Source organism: Lissotriton helveticus, chromosome 6 (assembly GCF_964261635.1).
Source record: "Lissotriton helveticus chromosome 6, aLisHel1.1, whole genome shotgun sequence".
In the NCBI taxonomy this organism is placed as follows: Eukaryota; Metazoa; Chordata; class Amphibia; order Caudata; family Salamandridae; genus Lissotriton; species Lissotriton helveticus.
Window position 1 is genome coordinate 1,070,433,156 of NC_136067.1, and position 22,067 is coordinate 1,070,455,222.

Below are 22,067 nucleotides of genomic sequence, written 5' to 3' on the forward strand. Positions count from 1 at the left end.
CATGTCCTGGCACAGGAAGCACGTCCTTAATATGGACTTACAAGTAAATTAAATATGCCAATTGGGCAGCCAGTCTTACCATGTTTAAGAAGAAAGCACAAGCACTTTAGAACTCGTTAGCAGTGGTAATGTGTGCAGAGTACAGGAGGTTTAAATGCAAAAGGTTAGGGGAAAACCACAACAAGGATGCCAAGACTGACACTCACCATTCAAAATCCCATATTAGGAGTCAATACAAATTTACTGACTCCTAAAATGGCATTCGTACTTAAGAAATACCTATTGTTTGGTCGCATACAACTCAGTTTTTCGGAGTATTTGTGACAGCAAAATAAGTTAGTACATCTGGTTCTATATATTTTATTTCTCCGATCTCCATCCTTCAAGCATGCTCCTGCTCTCTCTTTCTCCTGACAATCTCCTGGTTTCAAGGACTATGTGTTATGTTTGTACTGTGTTACCATTCTGTCCGTTTTGTTCCTATGAAAGACAATATCATGTCTGTACAGTTATATGCTTTCAGTAGTATATATAGGTGAATAAATAAATAAAATAAATGAATAAATAGACAAATAGAAAAAGGATGTACGTGAAATATAACTGTTCCCATTGAAACTGTAATTGATGATGTCATTCCTGATATGATCAACAGAGCCTTTAGTATTGCTATTGATGAAGTTGTGTCTGATTAAAGCGCTGTTGATGCCACTTGTGATGTCAGGTGAAGGAAACTCATGTATAATGTTATATGCGGAATTATGAATCGCACAAAGAGTTGAACGTGTATAGCTATCTACATTACAAAAAAGGTTATTTGTGCAATAGATAGATCAACATATAGGTATAAATTCAGATAGAAGAAAGATGTATGTATAGGGGTTCCTTCCTACACTCTGAGTGATTATGTGAATCTAGTGAGTAGGTCACCAGTGTACATGTCTCTTTTAAGAGGGTGAATATGAATAGGGTTAATTCTCCTCTTGACCCCCTTAGGTGGTAGTGAGGTACACAGCTTAGTTGGAGTCAGATGGCTGATGGGGGTCCTATAGCATATGGAACTCAGCATGGTCAGGGCTCGGATGCCACTAGGCATGGTATGAGTGGGTTAGGTAGATCGATAGGCGAGTCAGAAAGCAGAGTGTTCTTTGAAAAAGAGACAGACGGAAGAGTGTGTGTGAGAAGGATGCTTCTAACGAGGTGGGTGTCTGCACCCTGCTGGGCCTTGAAAAGGACCTCAAGAGTGGGACATGACCAGAGGAGCAACCCATGATTTGGGGAGATAGAGCTCCCGAAAACTGAGCTGCTGACAGGTGAGCCCTTGAAGTGGCCTGATCCCCTTTGTCAACGGTAGATTGAGTCTGAACCTTGGAGGTGATGCAAAGCAGAGGGCCCTTATTGAGCACCTGGACGAGGACTAGACCTGCAGGACCCCACTTCAGTCACAAACTGTGTGTGTGGGCCTGTCATTCCTATACTATTTGTAGAGAGTGGAACTGTCCTCCTACCTGAAGGCACACCAGAACGCCCTTCGATGTTATAGAGGACGGGGTTTCTCGTATACCATAGGAGGAGATGTTGCCTAATGGCCTTAGCTGCCAGGAAGCGGGGTACTGGGTTCGAGTCCAGGGTTTAACTTGCGATTCTGAGCAATTCATTTAATCTACCCATGCCTAAAAAAGAAAAAAAGAATAAACCTAACTTTCTGCCATGCAATCTAGTGCGCGTGTACAGCTGTCCAAAGCCCTTGGGCCAAGTTCGCACTACTTAAAATCGCAAAAAAGTAAATATCAAAATAAAATACAGAAAATAGAATCCGAAATCTTGTAGATAAAATGTGCTTTTTTAACGTTTTTTAGAAATGTCATGCTTCAAAAGTTGTGTCCATTATTTTTGTTTCTGCTTGTATCTTTTTAAATTGTCTTATTGCTGATTGGCGTGCTTGCATTTTGCATTGTAAATATGCTAATTATTTAAACACTAATTATGATGCAAATTAATATTTTTGGGTTTTGAATGTATTCACTTTTCAAAAAATGTTTTCATTCGCACATGTAATATAATAGCATTTTATTGTATATTCATAAAAATATGATAAATGGTATGTTACATTTTTTGGGTGTTGCAAGTTTGTCTGAAACCAATGGTTAGCCCTTTAAGACATGACCGGAGTATTAAAAATTGATTGCACAAAATATTTCTATTGAAAGATTTCTGGCTTAACCTTTTTCTTCTGTATTGTATCTAATGTATGTGGTGCGCTAATGAATAGCATGCTACACCATGTAGGGTGTGTATTGGAAGGTTGTTATTTTTGTTTTGATCCTATACAGGAAGTGTTTCCATGTCGTGCAAGAGCAGTGTGATGGATAATAAAGTGTAAGAGACAGACACACTTTTTTATGGTTTTCAGTATGGTGTTAGCTTTGAATATCTCAGCAGGTAATTTTAAGGTATTTATTAGGATATAATCTGCTTAGCTGGTTAATTCACTCGATAAGCAAATGTGATCAAGACCGGTGAGTCAAAACGCATCTGCCTGAATTAAATTACTAGTAAAACCACTTTTGTCTGACAAAAGGATGTTGGATGTGTCGTGTGGGAACGGACCCACAGAGTGATGCCCCCGTTATTTACTGTCCATTTGGTCTGGACTATCAGTGGAAGATGAAAGAACAAAACTATATAATGCCACAGGGAACCATCGGTCAGCCTTTTTGCTTACCTGCATAATGAAAGTTGTTAAGCTTGCTGGTTGAGTTGTTTGCAGTTAGCGAGTTCTAAGCTGAGGATTGCCATTGAGGGTGTGACTGATTCTCGGCTCTGCTGCCTGGATGCAGGTGATGCCATTATCTAGTAAATAGCCAGGTTTTCAACTGTCTTTGAAAGTGGATAAAACAGAAGTACTCATCATGGGCCCACACCCGACGCTTGTAACGACACCTGGTGCCCCCCCCCCACCCTTGGAAGCCCACCCACCCCCACGGACCATGCACACAACCTTGGAATCATCCTGGACTCCGAGCTCAAGATGGACCACCAGATGGACCACCAGATCAACTCTGTCGCATCCTTCTGCTTCCACACCCTCCGCCACCTATGTAAGACCTTCAAATGAATCCCCCTTGAGCACAGAAAGACTGTCACTCACGTCCTCGTCACCAGCAGACTCGACTACGGCAACGCACTCTACACCGGAATGAACAAAAACCTCACCGCAAGCTACAAAACATCCAGAACGTCACCTCGAGACTGGTCTTCAACCTGCTAAGACACTGCCATATCTCCCAGCACCTGTGCACACTCCACTGGCTCCCCATCAAGACTAGAATCACCTTCAAGATTCTCACCCAGGCACACAAAGCCCTCCACAACAACGGACCAGCATACCTGAATAACCGACTCAAATTCCACACACCCCAAAGGACACTGCGATCAGCCCAGCTCTCCTATGCCGTGGTCCCCTGTGCCAGAAAGAGCAGATCGGGAGGCAGCTCCTTCTCCTTCCTCGTGGCTAGAGCCTGGTACGCCCTACCCCTCCACCTCAGTCAGACAACATCACTCCCTATCTTCACGAGAAACCTCAAAACTTGGCTCTTCGACAGACCCCCCTCCTTGATACACTAGAACCTGCACCTCCCCTCCTCCCCAGTCAAAACTTGGCTCTTCGACAGACCCCCTCCTTGATGGACTAGAACCTGCACCTCCCCTCCTCCCCAGCACCATGAGACCGTCATGGGTGAGTAGTCGCGCTTAACAAACACTTGATTGCTTGATTGGATATGCTCCTGTGTACCTCGAATTCTGGCTGGCATTGTATTCTAGAGCTTGGCAGCTTGTACTGAGAAAGCCATGACCCCTAAGGTAAGATGGTACGTTAGTAAGTGGTACAAGTCTGGAGTGCAGTGTTCTGTTTGGTTTGTATTTGCTTGAATGTAAATTGTAAGTATAGCGGTCCTTTTTATTGGTAGGTGCTGTGGATTATGCGGAGTGTCTTGAACATTGCCCTTTTAGTTATAGGTCAACAGTGAAGCAAATGAAGGACTGGGGTCATGCGCTGTATTGGGTGACAGTGGAGGAGAAGCCTTGCAGCAACATTTTTGATGAGTTGTATTTTGGTTACATTGAACGTGGATGCACCAAGGTATAAGCTATTGGCATGGTCAAGCTTGGAGATTACGGGGGAGGAGCTTCGCGCGCATCCGTGATGGCCGCGTGAGCACAGGGCTCCCGAGACCCTTCGCCACCTCCCGCATCTATCCTGGATAATATCCTGATTTGACGAAAGATCATTGAGGACACAGTGACGAAATCGGACTTCGGGTTCCCGAGTTACGCCATCCTGTATTTTGTGGCCTTCTCCATGGGATCGCCTGGGCCTTAAGTTGTGACTCTATCCGGACAGTAATTCAACAACAACGGCTGACGGTGTTCGGCCCGCAGCCCCACTTCACTTTCGGTTTCGTTTCTCCTGCATATCGTACCGCCTCGTTGGGGTGACTGCTGATCGTGGCTGGCTCCTATGCCAGTTCACTGGGCATGGGGCTAGCGACTGTGTGGCTGTGAACTCATATTGCTTCATCTCTGCCTCTGGTGTTCTTGTGGGTGAATTCTAAGGAGCCATTTGGACTAGGTCTCAAGCTTCCCTTCGGGGCACCCGGCTCGCCATGACGGGCAAGCCCGAGGGTGACAAACGGAAAGTTAAGACCAACCTCCGTGGAGGCTCAGCCCAGACGAATGTCATGGACCGCTACACACTTCCTAAGGGATCCCCCTGTGGCACACCTAAGATCCGGGAGTCGGCAATCGACGATCCTACTATGTCGATGAACTTAACGCTACAGGATGTGATGGGCACCATTGCTGGCATCGAAACTTCTATCGGCCAACAATATGAAGCCCTGGCCCTGAAACTGGATACGGTGGCTATTGATGTCAATCTAATCAGAGCAGATCTGGTCAAGACAAACGAAAAGGTGAAGTCTCTTGATTTAAAGACCTCCAGCCTCACGACGGATATGTCCGACTTGCAAACAGAAGTCCGCAACCTGAGAACTGCTAATGACTTCTTTGCTCGTCGCTTGGAGGATTTTGAGGGCCGTGCAAGATGCAACAACATGCGTATTATTAGGGTCCCGCAAGATTCTAGCTCACTCTCTACTGATCTTCGAGTAGAGGACCTTATCCTCAATCATCTCACACCCAAGGGCCTGAGCAAATTCTTCGCGGTCGAACGAGCACACAGGGTGCCGGGGGGACAGGTTGTTATGTTATGTTATGTTATGTTAAAGGTATTTGGTACCGCGCACATACACCAATTGGTTTCTTGGCGCCCGGTTTCCCCCCCCCGTCCAATCATCGCAAAAATCTTTAACTTCAGGGAACGCGACGCCATCTTGCAGGCTGCACGGACAAGTGGTCCTACGCAGTTCGAGAACACTGCAGTGAACTTTTATCCGGACTTTTCCCAGTCTGTCCAGAAGCAACGGATAGGATTTCAAGGGGTGAAACGGAGGCTTAGAGACATGGAGCGGAAATAGGCGATGCTGTTCCCGGCCCGGCTGCGTGTGGAATACGATAATCGGACATTATTTTTTCTCCGGCCAGAGGAAGCGAGTGATTGGTTGGACACGTTGCCTGCTCGTCGTGCTGGCCGAGACCATGCTAGTGGCGCAGAAGGGGGCCTGATGGACCAAGAATGACAATGGTGCCTGAGTCCTGAACACTATCCACCATGGACAGCTGTGGCTCACTGACCTCTTTGATCGTTCTGTGGGTATCCTGGGGGGTGGCGGGGATGATGGGACCCTTTCCTCCTCTGGGGTTTCTTTGTGTAGATTAGTTGTTATTTTTGCTAGGGCGACAGGCACACTGCAAATTGGGGTGGCTTCTGAGTCTGTGCAGGGGTGCAGGGTGGGGGGGAGTTCTGTTTAGGGTCATTGGGGGGGAATTGTGTGGGGGTTGTTTTCTTTTTTTCTTCCTTTGTTTTCTTTTTCAAAGCAACAAACTGTTACGACTTTGGACATTGGTGTGGTGCTCGTTCTGAGATGGGAGTTCGTCATGGGTTTGGATGGGGGGTAGTGGGTTGAAGTTACTGAGCTGGAATGTAAATGGGTTGGGAGATCGGATAAAGAGAGGGGTGGTTATGCAGCTTTTGCGGCGCCTCTCGCACGACGTTGTCCTGCTACAAGAGACACACCTGATTGGGAATACTTGCCACGCTCTCAACAGGCGGGGTTACCGTCTTGTTGCTCATTCTGGCTTTACTTCTAGTTCTAGAGGGGTGGGTATACTGCTTAAGACCTCACTCCCCCTCGTGGTTGATGAAGTGGTTCTTTACGCTAGGGGTCGCTATGTTGCACTGATAGGAAGATGGGAGGGGAAAACGGTTTCATTGGTATCGGTGTATGTCCCTCCTGGCTTACGATCCACAACATTTGCAGACTTGGGGCGGATGGTTTAGGGTCTCCCAGAGGGTGTTCTGATATTAGGTGGTGATTTTAACTCAGTTGTCTCTGGCAGGGCGGATCGTTATTCACCCAGGGACCTTACAGCTGCGCACTCCTGGTTAGGTGAATTTTTGGAGACATTGGGGCTCGTGGACTGTTGGCGGTTACTGCACCCAGAGCAGACACAGTTCACTTTCCACTCGGGCGCACATGGTAGTCTTTCTAGATTAGATTATGTCCTGGTGCTGGCGGCCCAATCCTCCTCGATTGGAGAGATTAGACACCTAGCTCGGGGTATATCGGACTACTCCCCTCTCTGGTTATTTTTTAACTCTAATGCAGGCGCTGAAGGAAGAGTGGCCCCGATTAACCCCTGGTATCTTCTTAACCCCAAAACCCGTACTCAGTTGATTAAATCATTAGATTTGTATTTTAATGAAAACGTGGGATCCGTGTCCTCACCTGTGTCACTGTGGGAAGGTTTCAAGACTGTTATTAGGGGACAGGCATTGTCTTTGATAGGGTGTGCCAAGAAATATAAAAATGAAGCAGTTGTTCGTCTCGAGACATAAATTACTGAATTAGAAACTGCATTGGAGCGTAACGTTACTCAAGACGCACTGCATATCCTCAATCTTAAGCAATTAGAATACAAGAACTTAGTAACTGATGCTGCCAAGATGATGAGTAGGGGACAACAGGGACGATTGTATGATGTGGGCGATAAGGCAGGAAAATTGATTGCCTGGCTGGACAGAAAGGAGAGAGCGAGTTTTGTGATTCCTGTGATTGAGAACTCAGATGGTGTGCGTGTGACAGACCCAGTTGACATTGTTGGATGTTTTGCTGATTATTTCCGGGAAGTTTACACCGCGGTGTCGGACAGGCCCGAGGAGGATTCTCAGTTGTTACTTAGGGATATCGCATTGCCTTGTTTGTCAGAGTCTGATCGGGACTGTCTGGATGCCACACCCTCGGTGGATGAGGTAGCACTGGCGATGCGCTCTATACGCTCTGGGAAGTCCTTGGGTCCCAATGGCTTCCCCATCGAATTGTACAAACTGCGCTCTGATACGCTAGCGCCATTCCTCCGTGATATGTTTTTGGCTGCGCGAGAAAATGGCACCCTCCCTCGGGATCAGCGTCTTGCGACCATTGTGGTGATCCACAAGGAAGGTAAGCCACGGGATCGTTGTACTTCTTACAGGCCTATTTCGCTCCTGAATGCTGAGCCTAAGATTCTGGCCAAGTTACTCGCTAATCGCCTTACCACGGTGATTAGTGATCTGATTCATCCGGACCAGTCGGGCTTTATCCCACACCATAACACAGCATTGAATTTAAGGCGTTTGCACGGTGTTCTCGCGAGAGCAGCGACTTTGAGTGAACCGGCCATCTTGGCGTCCTTAGATGCCACGATGGCCTTTGACACAATCGAATGGCCGTATCTTTGGGCCACGCTCGCCAAGTTCGGTTTCGGCGCTGGCTTTATTAGTTGGGTTAAACTCCTGTACAATATGCCACTGGCGCAGGTAGTGGTTAATGGTCGGGTCACCATGCCCTTTGCCCTTGGAAGGGGCACGCGGCAGGGTTGTCCGTTATCCCCGCTTCTCTATGCCCTTGCGCTGGAACCACTCGCTGCTTGGCTACGGTGGGAACCCTCTATGAGGGGTATATATTGGACTCCGGATTTTGAAGATCGTATTTCATTGTACGCGGATGATATTTTATTGTACCTCACGTCTCCCCCAAAAATCGCTTAATGTGTTGTTCGACGTGCTTAACTCCTTACCGAAGAACTCAGGTCTTGTTATCAACTGGTCAAAGTCCTATATTTATGTTCTCGCGGGTGGTGTCCCCCTTCTGCCGCGGGGTTGCCCCATACAGGTGTCGCAGTCTGGTTTTAAATACTTGGGTGTGTTTATCTTGCTGGACCCTGCGGTTCGCTATGACCGTAATCTACTCCCCCCACTCCAACGTTTGCGCTTGGATGTAGTGCGCTGGCGTAAACTACCACTGTCTCCGCTGGGGCGTGCGGCCCTTTTCAAAATGATGTCCTTACCACGATTTCTGTATGCACTCCAGAACAGTTTTGACGTGATTCCGTCGAAATATTTCCGGGAGATAGAATCCTTACAGAGGCAATTGATATGGGACGGACGTTCGCGCATTGCTCTTCCAAAGTTAACGCTTCCCTGGTACGATGGCGGCATAGCGCTTCCGGATATTCAAAGGTATTATTGGGCTTCCCAACTTGCCGCCATCAACCATGGAATGTATGGTCCGGCGTCGAATCCAGCATTTGAAATGGATAGGTGGCTGCTACCGGGTGGTGATTATAACAGGGCGCTTTATTCGGGATCTGCCCGTTTAGGTCTCTCAGGACCTACCGCTATAGCCGTGCGTATATGGCATAGCGCGAATGCGGCTATGGGCTGGAGAGATAGATTAACCCGTGCAACCCCACTTTACGCCTCCGCAAAATTGGGTTCTCTGTGGAAAACTAAGGAGTTTGACAAATGGGATACGATCGGTATTAGTAAAGTACGTGATCTCTGGGTTAAGGGAGGGGTAAAGACCTTCTCGGACTTGCAAGTGGAATATCAGCTGAGTGACAGGGAATTTTTTTGTTACGTTCAAGTACGTCATGCCTTGAATTCAGTTTTTCCGGTGGGAAGTGATGTTCCGGAATCCCCCCCCCCTCAAAGATCGTATATTGGATGGTCATGTGCCAGATAGCACCATTTCATTGTTTTATAAAAAGATGATTAATGACCGGTCGAGTTTGCTTGACCGCCTTGGGGACACCTGGATTGCTGATGGTATTGAATTAGACGACGAGGATTGGCAGTCCACGATCTCCTCTCCCAGGAAAAAAAAAGATAAAGCACAAAAAAAAAAAAAAAAAGCTTTGAGATTACAAGAGTGTGGATGGCTTGCAGTTTATGTTGGTATGCAAATACATTCAAATGCCACTGCCAGTGTTTAACACTAAAAAGTCAGAACACACCCAACATAAAAGTGTTTATGTATCCGGGCCATTTAGGTAAATGTCTAAATGCCTTTTGAATACTGATGTACATTAAGTTAACCAATGGTGGATAAAAGCATTGGGAGAACTGCTGCTTGAAACCTCTCAAGAAAGTAACACATATTTGTTGCCAGTGTTACCAAGTTGGACAACAGCAGTGCTCTTCTATGTCAGTGAAACCCATTGAGGATTCACTCTGCAAAACTCGAGGCTTCTTCTATGGAATGAAGAGACAATGGCTCCTCTCATCTTCTAGATTATGGTAGATGTTGGGCCGTGCAATAAAGTGAGGATTTGTGTATTTAAGGGTTTAATAGCCAATAACCATGCCTGCCTTACCCCTCAGCACCCCTAGATTGGCCCCCTTTGAGCTCTCTACACCATTTCTATACAAGTTTGACTACTTCACCTACGCTCCTCAAAAGACAGAGTTCAGCATGTTACCCACTCAACAACAGAGTTGTACACATCATATATCTCCCACCTGGAACATACTGATGTCCATGGTGTGCACTCACCAAAAACAACATTGTTATTACCTTATTACACTTACTCCAAATGGGAACAATTAACCACTTCCTGTTTGGTGTCTTTGGAATGGTAAGGAAGAATCCTCTTTTATGGTGAAGTCGGATATTAAATTACAATTTTGAAAATGCCACTATTAGAAAGTTGAAAAAGTTACATACAAGCTTACACTGCTTCCCTCATTCATTTGTAATCATTCAAAGACAGATTGTGATCTGTAGATGCGTGCGATCAGCTGCTGTGAACCATCCTAGTCCAGCACTTCAACAAGAATTCCAAAGGGCACATTGGTCATGCACCTAACTGTTGCACTGTGATATAGGAAATGTTCCCCACAATAAACCACTTGTTGCTGAGTTATCCATTTAAACCATTTGATGTCAATATTTTCAAAATTCTTATTTCTTCAACTTTCCTCATGATTTTAGTCACTGCGGAGACAGTGGGATTACACCAAGATACTTTATTCAACTTTTCTCAGGCCTACTAAGGGGTATTGCCTGTTGGGACACAGTTTTGCATACTGAAGGTTTTATTTGAATAGTCAGCGAGCAGTTTTTTTCATTGTTTTAGAGACACCTGATGAAGAGCCTCATGGCTTGAAATGCATTGGGTATTATCTCATGAGCCTACTCCGTTGTATGATTGACCTGGACGTGTCACTGTTAAAAAGCCTGGATGGGCAGGCAGGAGGCATGCAAAAAGTTGAATAAAGAATCTTGGTGTAATCCCGCTGTCTCAACAGTGACTAAAATCATGAGGAAAATTGATGAAATAAGAATTTTGAAAATATTGGTATCAAATGGTTTAAATTGATAACTCAGCAACAAGTGGTTTAATGTGGGGAACATTCCTTATATTGCAGTGCGACAGTTGGGTGTGTGACCAATGTGCCCTTTGGAATTCTTACTATTAGTAAGTTGGCATTTTCCTGCCTTAACCATTCAGTGTCAGTAGCCTTTCTCTCAGTCACATGACTGGATGTAGCTGACAGTTAGGCTTTGTGTATTCCTCCTACACAGTCAGATAGTCTGGAACCAGGGTATGGGAGACAGGAAGCCTGTGTACTTCAAAGGAAAACCTCTAGAAGCTTCTCCCTCTTCAATGGAAGGCCCAAGTATAAATATTTGGTCCTCAGACACCAACTCTTCAGTGCACTTCAAAACCTGTGGATACTCTGACAGGTAGATGGAATGTTGTGCTGCTGAAAGGACCACCACTCTGCTGGACTGCTGCTCTAGGGAGCTCTAAAGAACTGCTGTCCTGCTGATTTGCTGCCTGTTGCCCTCTTGCCAGCGTGAGAAGGACAGGTCCTACATCTGTTGTACCCAGGCCCCCAGATTGACTCCCAAGGGCTAGTTGACTGGCCTTCTGACAAGAACTGCAGGGACAGAAGGCACCAAAGACTTCAAACCCAGCACCTACGCTCTGCCATCTGTGAATCCTACCCTGCCAATTGGCACCACACCAGACCTGGGCCCTTAGAAGTGGGCCTGAAGAGGCTCTGCCAGCCGATCTGTGGATCCAGCAGAACTGATGCATCTCCTCTGCTGCGTGGTACAATCCAGAGCAGAACCAATGCATCACCTCTGCTGCAAGGTTTTGCTGAGCACAAGGACTCCTCATCGATCCCAAAGCCAGCATTGAAACCTCCGCTGTGTGAAGCTTCCCCGACAAAGGCCCTTGCATCACAAGCCCCCGTCAACGGGATCCTCGATGACAACGCAGATTCTCACACCACAGCTTCGTAGCTGCTCATAACTGATGCTTCAACTCAGCTGCACGGTGCATCCTTGGCGCGTGACCCCACAATGCTTCACAGTCAGGACTTAAGGTACTATTGTTCAGTAGATCTAGATGGGTCCCTGTAGTCAGCCCATGCTCCCTCGCGGTCAGCTGAACTTGGGACATTTTCTGGTCCCGGCGTGACCAGATATCCATGGTTGGTACTTTGTCTTTTTGGTGCTATTTTCACAAAAATCTTTAAACCTGCATATCTCCATTTCTACTGATTGAATTGTTGTCATTTTGGTCTTGTTTTATTTATTAAAGATTAATCTAGTCTTCTACGTGTTGTGTGGGATCCTTTTGTGGTGTGTTGCTACTGTGTTACTGTTTGAAGTGTTGCATAAAACTTTACACATTGCCTCTAAATTAAGCCTCTCTGCTCTATGCCAAACCACCAGATGGTTTAGCACCAGTTAAATATGGGGATTGCTTGTGACTTCACCCTGATAAGTATTGTAGTTTATGCTTGAGTATGGTCCTAACCCCCATAACCAGCAACTCAATTATTTACAGTTCGCTGAACACATATGCAGATATAATAATTGTGCAGTTATTTCTGGGTACATAATTTTTCTCCTGAAAACAGCATCATTCATTTACAGTCCTAACACATTTTCATGCACAGATAGGCCAACTTACTCATTTGCTGCATTTTCTAACATTACAACCACTTTGGAATATATCTTATGTTGGGAGCGAAGGCACATTAAAGAGTGCATATACTGTCATAGTTAGCTGCCTCGCTTGTACAGCAGGTTTGGGAACTCTGGTGTCCTGGAGATGGGATCAAAAGCTCACAACAGATTTGTGGAGGGCGCTTAAAACATAGTGACTCACTGACCACTACCTATTGGCCTAATACTAATATTTCCACCACCAATTATGTTCTGAGTCTTCTCGGACCCATCTCTGTTTTTTGTTGAGGGGGCTCTCTAAATATAAAGAGAAGACTGAATAACCTTTAAAGCCGGGGTGAAGATAGAGAATGTAAACTGTGAGGAACCCCATGGCTGTTGCATGACCCATACAACTTTACAACCATATTTACTCTAGATGCATGTTGGCCAAAAGGACTGGGATGTTCTCATATAAGTTATCTGATCCAAAAAGGTGAAAGGCTTAAAAATGCCTAGGTCCAAGAAGGCAAGGTTCTTGGAAAGAAATGTATGTTACTTAAATATTTCTGGGGCAGCCCAAGAAAGTCGATAGACACCTCCTTTACTCTGCTTATTCGTTGGTAGCATTTGTGTTCTTGGGATCCTGCCTGAAAAGTCAGTGAGGTAGTCTGGAGGTCTTTATTTAGCACGTAATAGACCACGGGTGGGAGCACACAACTTTACATACGTGCATATCTGGAAACCCAGTACACAAGAAGGAGGCCGAAAAATTATAAAAGCGGCAAAAACCTTGAACTACTTAATAACATATCAATTTGCTATACACTTCCATTCTTAGATTGTAGGTTGATTGATTTGTTCCTTACTTGCCTGTGGTCATATTGTGGTCTGATACCTCTAAGAAGCATACTTTAAGTATTGCCGCTGTAGCCAAATATTTTTAAGCATATCGGACTATTTGAAATAAATGTTATTTTTAAGTTTGTGCTAATTGCTGTGTATACTTCTGTACACTAACGGTTGATACAGGCAAAGTCTTCTGAAATAAACTTGAAACTTATGTTGAGAAGAATTGCAGAACTGGATTAAGCAAGCAAATTGTTCTGGTGCAGGTGCTTATCTAGGGGTATCAAAATACCATTCAGTGATAATGGACTAACCTTATTAAGAGCCTTGGCCAGGGTAGCTTGGATTTGAAATTAATAAATAAAATAGATATGTGTTTGTTAGTGTTGATGTCCTCACACTTTGCTCTTGTTTGTTGTTTTTGTAGGTGACATGGTTCAGGAGGAAACTTTCATGACTCCCACTGGATTGTTTCTCATTTTCATGAGTCTTTTGTACATAGTAACAGCAATGCTGCACCCAAAAGAGTTCCATCTGCTGATCTATGGTCTGCTGTACATTATCTGTGTTCCCAGCGGCTATCTTCTTCTCACCATCTACTCAATGGCTAACTTACATGTGGTCTCTTGGGGCACGCGAGAGACATCTACACCAAAAGAAGAGAAGAAAGAAGAGTCCAAGGCCCATGCACGGTACTGGAAGAAATGGCGATGCTTCTGCTGGGACATTGAGATGAAGGTTCACAATAAAAACAATGAACTGATGACCAGGATAAAGGAATCACTTACCTCTCGATTAGAAGAAACTTCACCTCAGAAAAGGTAAAGAAAGGATAGTGTTGCATGTGAGACATTCATTTTATAGACTCTTCAATTTGTTTGATTATTATCCCTTCTTGCTAAACTGATTATTAACCTACATTTGAAATAATGCCTTTTTGAAATTAACATGAAAATATGACCTGCAACAGAATGTAATAGTTAAAGGGTAAGTCAGTAGCATTCCATCATTGACTTGATGCTGCCAGTAGGTCGAGGGTTTGGTCCTGTGCTTTATTTTTCGTTGACACTGTTTTTCCGTCTTTGTCTTTTACCTTCTTTCCCCTCTTGTGTCTTTCAGTCATTTCCTCTGGGTTAAAGTTTGATGAGGAAAAATAAGTGCCTGTCCCCACAAATAATTGCGGGTGTGCCCCACCATCTCAAATTAAGCACTGATCCCATAACAGATACGTAGTACGTCACAATCTTCCTACTGGACAGACCCATCATGCAGCCCACTTGGATACCAAATAGAACTATGGGTGGCTAGGATGGAGAAGGCATGGTAGAGTGGAGTCTGGAGTAAAAGCTGGTTGGTCTATAATAAAGGTGTTGTAAGGAAGACAGTAACTGGATATCAAGAAGATGGTGGAAACTGGGAAGATTGGAAGGTTTATGATCAAGCAGTCAGGGAAGGGTGCCTTTGGGTGTGATGCAGTAGTTGAAAGATATGGTAGTTCACTGGATACTAGGTAGTGACTCGGAAGATTAAGTGTTCAGAGGAGGTGAGTATGACTGGATGGTCTCTCTGGATGGTGCATAGAGAATGATCAAGAGGTTTCACTGTATTTTGCCTGGGAGAGGGTAGTGGTGAATTAGATGGTGCTGTAAAGTGTGTTGCCGATGGTGATAACAGGGGTGTTATTGGCTGGTATTATAATAAGGCTAACCACCTATACAGCACCTCTTGTGCCTGAAATGGGCACAAGATATAGTGGTATCCTCTCTCTACAATGAGATATTGGAAAGTGCCTATTCCAATGCCAGGGAAGGCCCAGGATAGGTCCTTGCTACCCATCTATCCACAGACTGAACGCCTTTCTAGATCCTGTATTCCTGAGCAACCCCGGACTCCTGAGTTGCTTGTTCCAGTCATCTTGATTAGGGCTAAGAATTAACTGTGATTTCCTAACCTTCATGAATTCAGCCCATCACATCCGTATCACTTCATCACGCTGGATCCACCACATTTGACCAGACATCTTATCTATGTGTCAATGGAGTCTGTTTGTGTACTCAGTATTGCACCCATTCATAGGGAATGGGAAGCATTTGGTTGGCTGTGTTCAAGGAATTAGGGAACTTTGCTATATGTAAATAGTTTGTTTTCTCACTTTCAGGCTGATCTAATCTATCAAATGATATACATTCCATAATGTTACAGTAGTCGATCTTACCTGGTGTGCATTTAGTTGAGTTCTGTTTGCCTGGAATAGTTGTCGGCTAACCGATTTACACTGCTGGCCCCCATTCTATCCTTGCTAGTCAAATCTTTTTCTCTTGTGCATAATATAGTGGGAAACCCTGCACAATTGTCCCTTGAAGCACAGTCAGGCACATGCATCAAAGTAAATACCGGTCGCAAACGGGCAGATTCTCAAAATCTGCCTCTTTGCGACCAGTATTTTTGCATTTGGGATGCATCCCAAATGCAAAAATCGCTTTTTAAGGAATCTCTAAATTGCGATTCCTTAAATAGCAATTGTATTTGAGGAATCCCAAATTGAGATTCCTTAAATGCAATGCATGAAAGTTAAAAAATTAGCGATATCGCTAATAGAAGTAGCAAATTACCATGAAGTTGAACTTCATGGTAATTTGAAAAAACTTTGAAAAATGCACTTTTGTGCATTTTTCAAAGTTTCATGTTACGCACACACATGCCCTTAGCGCATGTGTGTGTGCAACTAATGTGCACAGATCAATTTCAGGGGTGTAACAGGGTGTCATTTTACAACCTTGTGCCCTTGAAATTGCATGAGCAATTTGTGAGTACCTACTGGTACTCTCAAATTGCTCATGCAATCTCATGCAATCTCCAATTCATCCCTATGGGCCAGGAGGCCCATAGGAATGAATGGGACAGCATTCCTTAATTGCGATCAGCAATTTGCGAGAAGCAATTAAGGAATGTGTAGGAATCTCTATTTTTATAGCGATTCCTACATGCATAGGCTTTTGCGATTCCTAAATAGCGATTCCTTAAAAATAGCTATTTAGGAATCGCAATTCCTTCCGTTGATGCATGTGGCAGAGTATCTCTTCTCTCTAATGTCAACAACCGGTCCATTTCTTATTCATTGAGTTCCTATTCACCCAGAAAGATGGTGTGGAGGAGGCCTCTGTATAGCCCAAACACTTTCAACACCAGCCGCGGCTGGTAGTGGGAGTACTTGCCGGGCGGTGACATGGAGAGGGGCAGGGTGGGGGGTAGTAATGTATGGATTCAGGACCATAACAGGTAAGTAAACATAAAAATACATAAAACGAATTTCGTTGCGCACACTGCATCACCAAATGCGATGCAGTGCGCGCAACGAAATTTGTTTTATTTATTTTCATGTTTACTTACCTGTTAAGGTCCAGAATCCATACATTACTACCCCCCACCCTGCCCCTCCCCCTCCCCACGTCACTGCCCGGCCGGTACTCCCACTACCGGCCGCGGCCGTTCAACACAGAATACCAGTTGCAAAAACCTAACATTTCCAGGGTCTGAAATGTCTTCTTCTGAAAGTAAAACTACTGGTTCTGTCCAGTCCTGCTCATAAACAATCATACCAGTACTGAGGTGGTGGTGGTGGTGATTGGGATAGGATAGGTAGTTGTCAGTGCACAGTAATTTCACTTTCCATTTTCAATGTAAGAAACATAGTGTGTGTTGCTTACAAAATGCTTCGGGATCCAAAGTAAAAAAACACCTTACGTTTTCTATAGCCAATTTGCATTTTATATCTATTCTTCCCTTAATCAAATTACATTTTAAAAAGTAGTTTAAGATAATTGCCATTCACAATACCTTGTTAAATCAAACAGCAATCTCTTTAATCTCAAACAACTTTTCACCAAAGTATTATCTCAGTGCCTTTTGGAACTTGCGATAGACTTACTTCTTTCTTGAGGACTACACAAATTGCTTGAGCGTTCCCACACATAAATACATACAAACCCATCATTAGAAATGTTCCTCCTCAATTCTTTACCCAAACACATCTTTGTTTAGTAAGTATTATTTAACCCCAAACCTGTATATTTGCTCACTGAGCCATCCTCATTGGCATGCGCTAGAGTAGCCACATGTAAAATTAACCAAACTTCAGCAGTCATTTTATTACCCTACTATAGCTCATCATTGACTCAACTTTGTTTCCTTTTTCTTTTTTTAATTCAAATCGTTTTTATTATGAAAAGGAAATAGAAAAGGACTGGACAATAAAGTATAATAAAGACAATAAAATACAATGACTGAATGAATGCAATAATAAGGCAAAAGGAAAATAAAGCATGTGGTTACATTAAATCATGTAATAAGTTGGAGGAAGTTGCTTACATATTTAAACAAAGTACAGACATACCTAATGCCGAGTTCTAACAAAATCATACGAAAGGCAAATAAACAAGCGTTGCACAGTAAATACATATATAATTGCATATACAGTGTACATATCAATGCAAAATACATTTGTCCAGGATCTTATGGCCTTGGCATCTATAGGCACCTCACAATTCAGTTGGTGTGTGGGGATATTAACCTGAGATTGGTGTGTGAGTAATGCCGACATTGAGTGTGATACAGACTCTGCACCAGCACACTAAGGTGGGTCAAATGAAAAGGAGGAAGCATCAAGCGATTTCCATAGTTTCTTATGGGAAACGCTCCCTGGGAAGAAGTGTAGGGCCGGGTTATCAGCCCCTCTTAAAAAGGACAACCACTCTTGCCACATTTTGAACGACGCTTCGGAGGCGCTCTTCCACTTACATAACACTACTTTGCATGCTAAAGTAAGGAATAAATCAATGAGCTGTCGGTCTGTAGCATTTGTCAATTGCGGGTCAAGGACTCCTAGTAGGATGTACGCAAATTCCCTCGCAGGCTTTATACCAAATACATGTCCTATGCATTCAAATATTCTTTCCCAGTATTTTCCCCAGGAGGGGCAATTAAAAAGCATGTGTGCCAGGTCACCTACTCCAGAGTCACAGTTCCAGCACTTAGGGCTGTCTTTTAGATGAAGTTTAAATAGCTTCCCTGGTGTCCAGTAGGTTCTGTTGATTATCACGTATTTAGTTTGTGCCAATATAGGGGAGATCTTGTTCCTGAATGCAGTGGTGTGAATAACATCCCAATCAAAAGTCAGTCCCGTAGTATTGGGCTCAGCTTCCCATCTTATCTCATTTTTCCTGTGTGTTTTCTGGGGCTGGGGAAGAAGAAGTTTGTAAACCTTTGAGACAAAGTGCCCTGCCATCCTGAAACGGGTGATTTTGTGCCAAAGCCAAGGGACCGAAGGCGTCAAGGAGCAAGCAGACAGAAGCGCTTTTAATTTTAGGAAGTCATAAAGGTCTATTGGCGCAAGACCATGTGTGGTTTGGATTGAAGAGAAAGGTAGTGAGTTATTTCCTACATACAGATCGATCACTAGGTTGATGCCTTTGTTGGACCAGTGTACCCATCGGAGAGGTTCACCATTGATTTTCAGCATGGGATTATGCCATAAGGCGATGGAGGTGGATTTCTTAACCTTTAGGCCCGTGTGGTGTGATTGGTCAAGTTTCAGGAGGGCCCGTCTCGTGTTTAGTAGAATGTATTTGGAATGGAGCAGGTGTGAGAGGTCCATGGTTAGTAGTGCCGAGAGGGGAATATTACCAATGATGGCTCTTTCAATTTCCAGCCACAGTGGGGTGTATGTTGAGTCGTCGCATAACCATTGTGCGTCCTGTTTACAGAGGAACGCAGTTTGGTAATGTCTGAAGTTTGGGAGACCCAGGCCGCCTTTTTCTTTAGCTAGTTGTAGCTTTTTCATTGATATCCTGGGCTTCTTCCCTTGCCACAAAAATATACCAAATAGCTTGTCTACCTTCTGTATGAACTCTTCTGAAAAGGACATTGGCAACATACTTGCTACGTAGTTTACCAGGGGGGTGACCATCATTTTCAGGGTTTCAGCCCTACCTAAGCATGGGCGGATTTTGCGGATCCACGATTCACGAATTTGCGAATTCACGGATCGTGGATCCGCAAAATCTGCGGATTTTGCGGATCGGCGGATTTGGGGGCGGGGCTTCCATGCCAGGACCATCGTGCCAGATTGAACCCTGCCCTTCATATTTATTCAAGAAGACGCCACCGTTTTGTGCCATACCTCTACTCAACTGGAGTACTTTCTACTGGATAATCAGTAAGTGCTACCTCGTTGGGTAAATGTATAGTGCTTTTACTACACTACAGCTACCTAAAGTGCCCGAGAGTTGTCAACAGCGACCAGGTGTGTGTTACTATGCAATCGCGCCGAAGGGCGCAGGGGTCCCTTGAGTGACCTATCATAGTGGGTAAATGGCGGGAAGACGGTGCACACCTCGAGTGTGTGGGCAGGGCCAAACGGACGGGGCTTCCATGCGAGTGCACATGCCTCTTGTGTGTATAAAAGGTCAGAGACTGATCAGAGCAACAGATGTAGAGACAGAAGCTCCTGGTCACAGAACAGCACGGGGATTGCGCTCGTGAAGGTCAAAGATGCAAAGGCCTGTATCCAGCGTCACAGCTGATTTTCGACGGTATATTTGGGAAGAAGGCACACCTGCCCAGCCTCCACAACGCTCAGGATTGTTTTTGGGCTGATGAATGAGTCACTGAATTAAAGCTTCAACTAGGGCACATGCTGTATTGATATCTGTAAGTGCTTCCTGTTGAGGTGTAATTTTTGTGCCAGGACCGTCGTGCCAGAATAAACCCTGCCCTTCATATTTATTCAAGAAGACACCACCGTTTTGTGCCTGTTGTAACTAATTTACGATGGCGCCGGCAAGCTGCCAGCGCCATCCTAAAATAGTTACTAAATTAGCTTCAACAGGAAGCTCTAATTGGTAACATAAAGCAGGCGCTCGAGCCCCTGCTTTATCTTATCTATTAGAGCTTCCTGCTGAAGCTAATTAAGTAACTTTAGGATGGCGCTGGCAGCTTGCCGGCGCCATCGTAAATTAGTTACAGACCAGCAAGGCGTGAACTTTTGACCGAGGAATCCGCCGCTCGCGAATTGCGGATTTTCGGTAAATTCGCGAGAGTTCGCGGATCGCGGATTTACCGAAAATCCGCAAAATCCGCGATCGGAGCGGATTTTTCGCTCATGCTTAGCCCTACCCCACCAGGATAAATATTTTGGAGACCACCCGTCTAGTAAATTGGAGATTTTCTTCAGTAGTATAGTTTCGTTAGTTCTTAATGTGGATATTAGGTCCCTATCAAAATCCAAACCTAAATATTTGAAGAAACCTGGTTGCCACATCAGGCCAGAATCCCCTAGAATTTCTTTATTTCCTAGGTTGTTGAGTAATTTGACTTCCGTTTTGTCTTTGTTTAATTTATATCCAGAGACCTTGGAAAACTCCTCAATAGTGTTCAGGAGGGCCGGTATAGTCTCATCCGCCTTCTCTGATACGACTAGGACGTCATCTGCATAAGCCGTTATTTTTATGGTGCAATTGTTAAAAGGAATGCCTGAGATATCTTTGTTGCACCTAATATGGTATAGGAATGGTTCTATGGCCAATAAGAACAGTGACGGGGAGAGGGGGCATCCCTGTCTGGTGCCTTGGTGCAGGCGGAATGACGATGAGAAGGACCCCCTGCTCTGACCCTTGCTGAAGGACAGAAATAAAGGGACATGACCAACCTTATAAACGATGATCCCAGATTAAATTTATTTAGAACCGCCTCCAAATACATCCAGTCCACTTTATCGAATGCCTTCTCGGCATCGAGTGTAATTGCTGCGGTGGGGGTGGTGAGAAGTTTTGCTTTCTCTAACACGTGTGCTAAGGTCCTGGTGTTGTCGCTGGACAGCCTGTATTTCAAAAACCCTGCTTGGGATGAGTGTATGAGTTTTGGTAGGACCGTCTGGAGGCGGTTGGCTAAAATTGAGGCTAAAATCTTGCAGTCCAGATTGATAAGTGAAATGGGCCCATAGTTCTTGGGTAGTGTTGGATCCTTCCCTTCTTTAGGTAATACCGCAATGATGGCTTCCGATAGTGTCCCTTTTGTCTCTCCTGTCTCATTTATTTCCCGGAACATGTGAAGGAGTGGTTGTGATACTACAGAGGAGAAACATTTGTAGAACCTGGCAGAAAACCCATCGGGTCCTGGGGCCTTCCCACATTTGAGCGTTTTTATCGCTTTTTCTACTTCTAGGTTAGTAATTGGACTGTTAATGTCTGCTTGCTCTTCCGGGGAGAGAGACGGTAGTCTGCATTTACCTAAGTAGTCTTTAATCTTGTTACTTTCGATTCCCGTGTTTTTGGCGTAAAGGCGTTCATAAAAGTCTTTGAATATCTCTGTAATTTTAATAGGATCGGAGTGGACCACACCAGACTGGTCCACGATGGAGTTAATCGTGTTTTTCTGTATTTTGAATTTAAGATAGGCTGCTAAACTTTTCCCGGATTTATTTGACTCACATAGTTTGAATTGTTTTCTTCTGTTCAGCCATACACCTGCTCTCTCACTCACTATTTTATTGTATTCGTATTTTTTGTTAGCCAGCTTATTAAGTGTCTCGTATTTCTTATCTAGCAGATGCCTAGCTTCCAAAATAGATATTTCTTTTTCTAGATTCTCTAGTTTCCTAGTGTGGTTTTTGTTCATGGCAGATTTAATCTTAATAATGACCCCTCTGATTGTACTTTTTAACGCCTCCCACCGAGTCAAGTCAGTGGTGTCGCCCCTAGTGTAGTGTTCCAGATATTCCCTGATAGTCGTTTCAATGGTGGCTCGATGTTGATC

At 44.5% G+C, this 22,067-nt stretch overlaps 1 protein-coding gene across 1 annotated transcript in view; it reads left to right on the forward strand.

The window, feature by feature from the left end:
• LOC144762615 (chitin synthase chs-2-like) overlaps nucleotides 1–22,067 on the forward strand; it is a 693,194-nt gene that overhangs the window by 544,759 nt on the left and 126,368 nt on the right. The window contains exon 13 of the mRNA XM_078647842.1: nucleotides 13,684–14,077. Within this exon, the coding sequence (XP_078503968.1) occupies nucleotides 13,684–14,077 (394 nt within the window). The remainder of the gene's footprint in view (nucleotides 1–13,683; nucleotides 14,078–22,067) is intronic.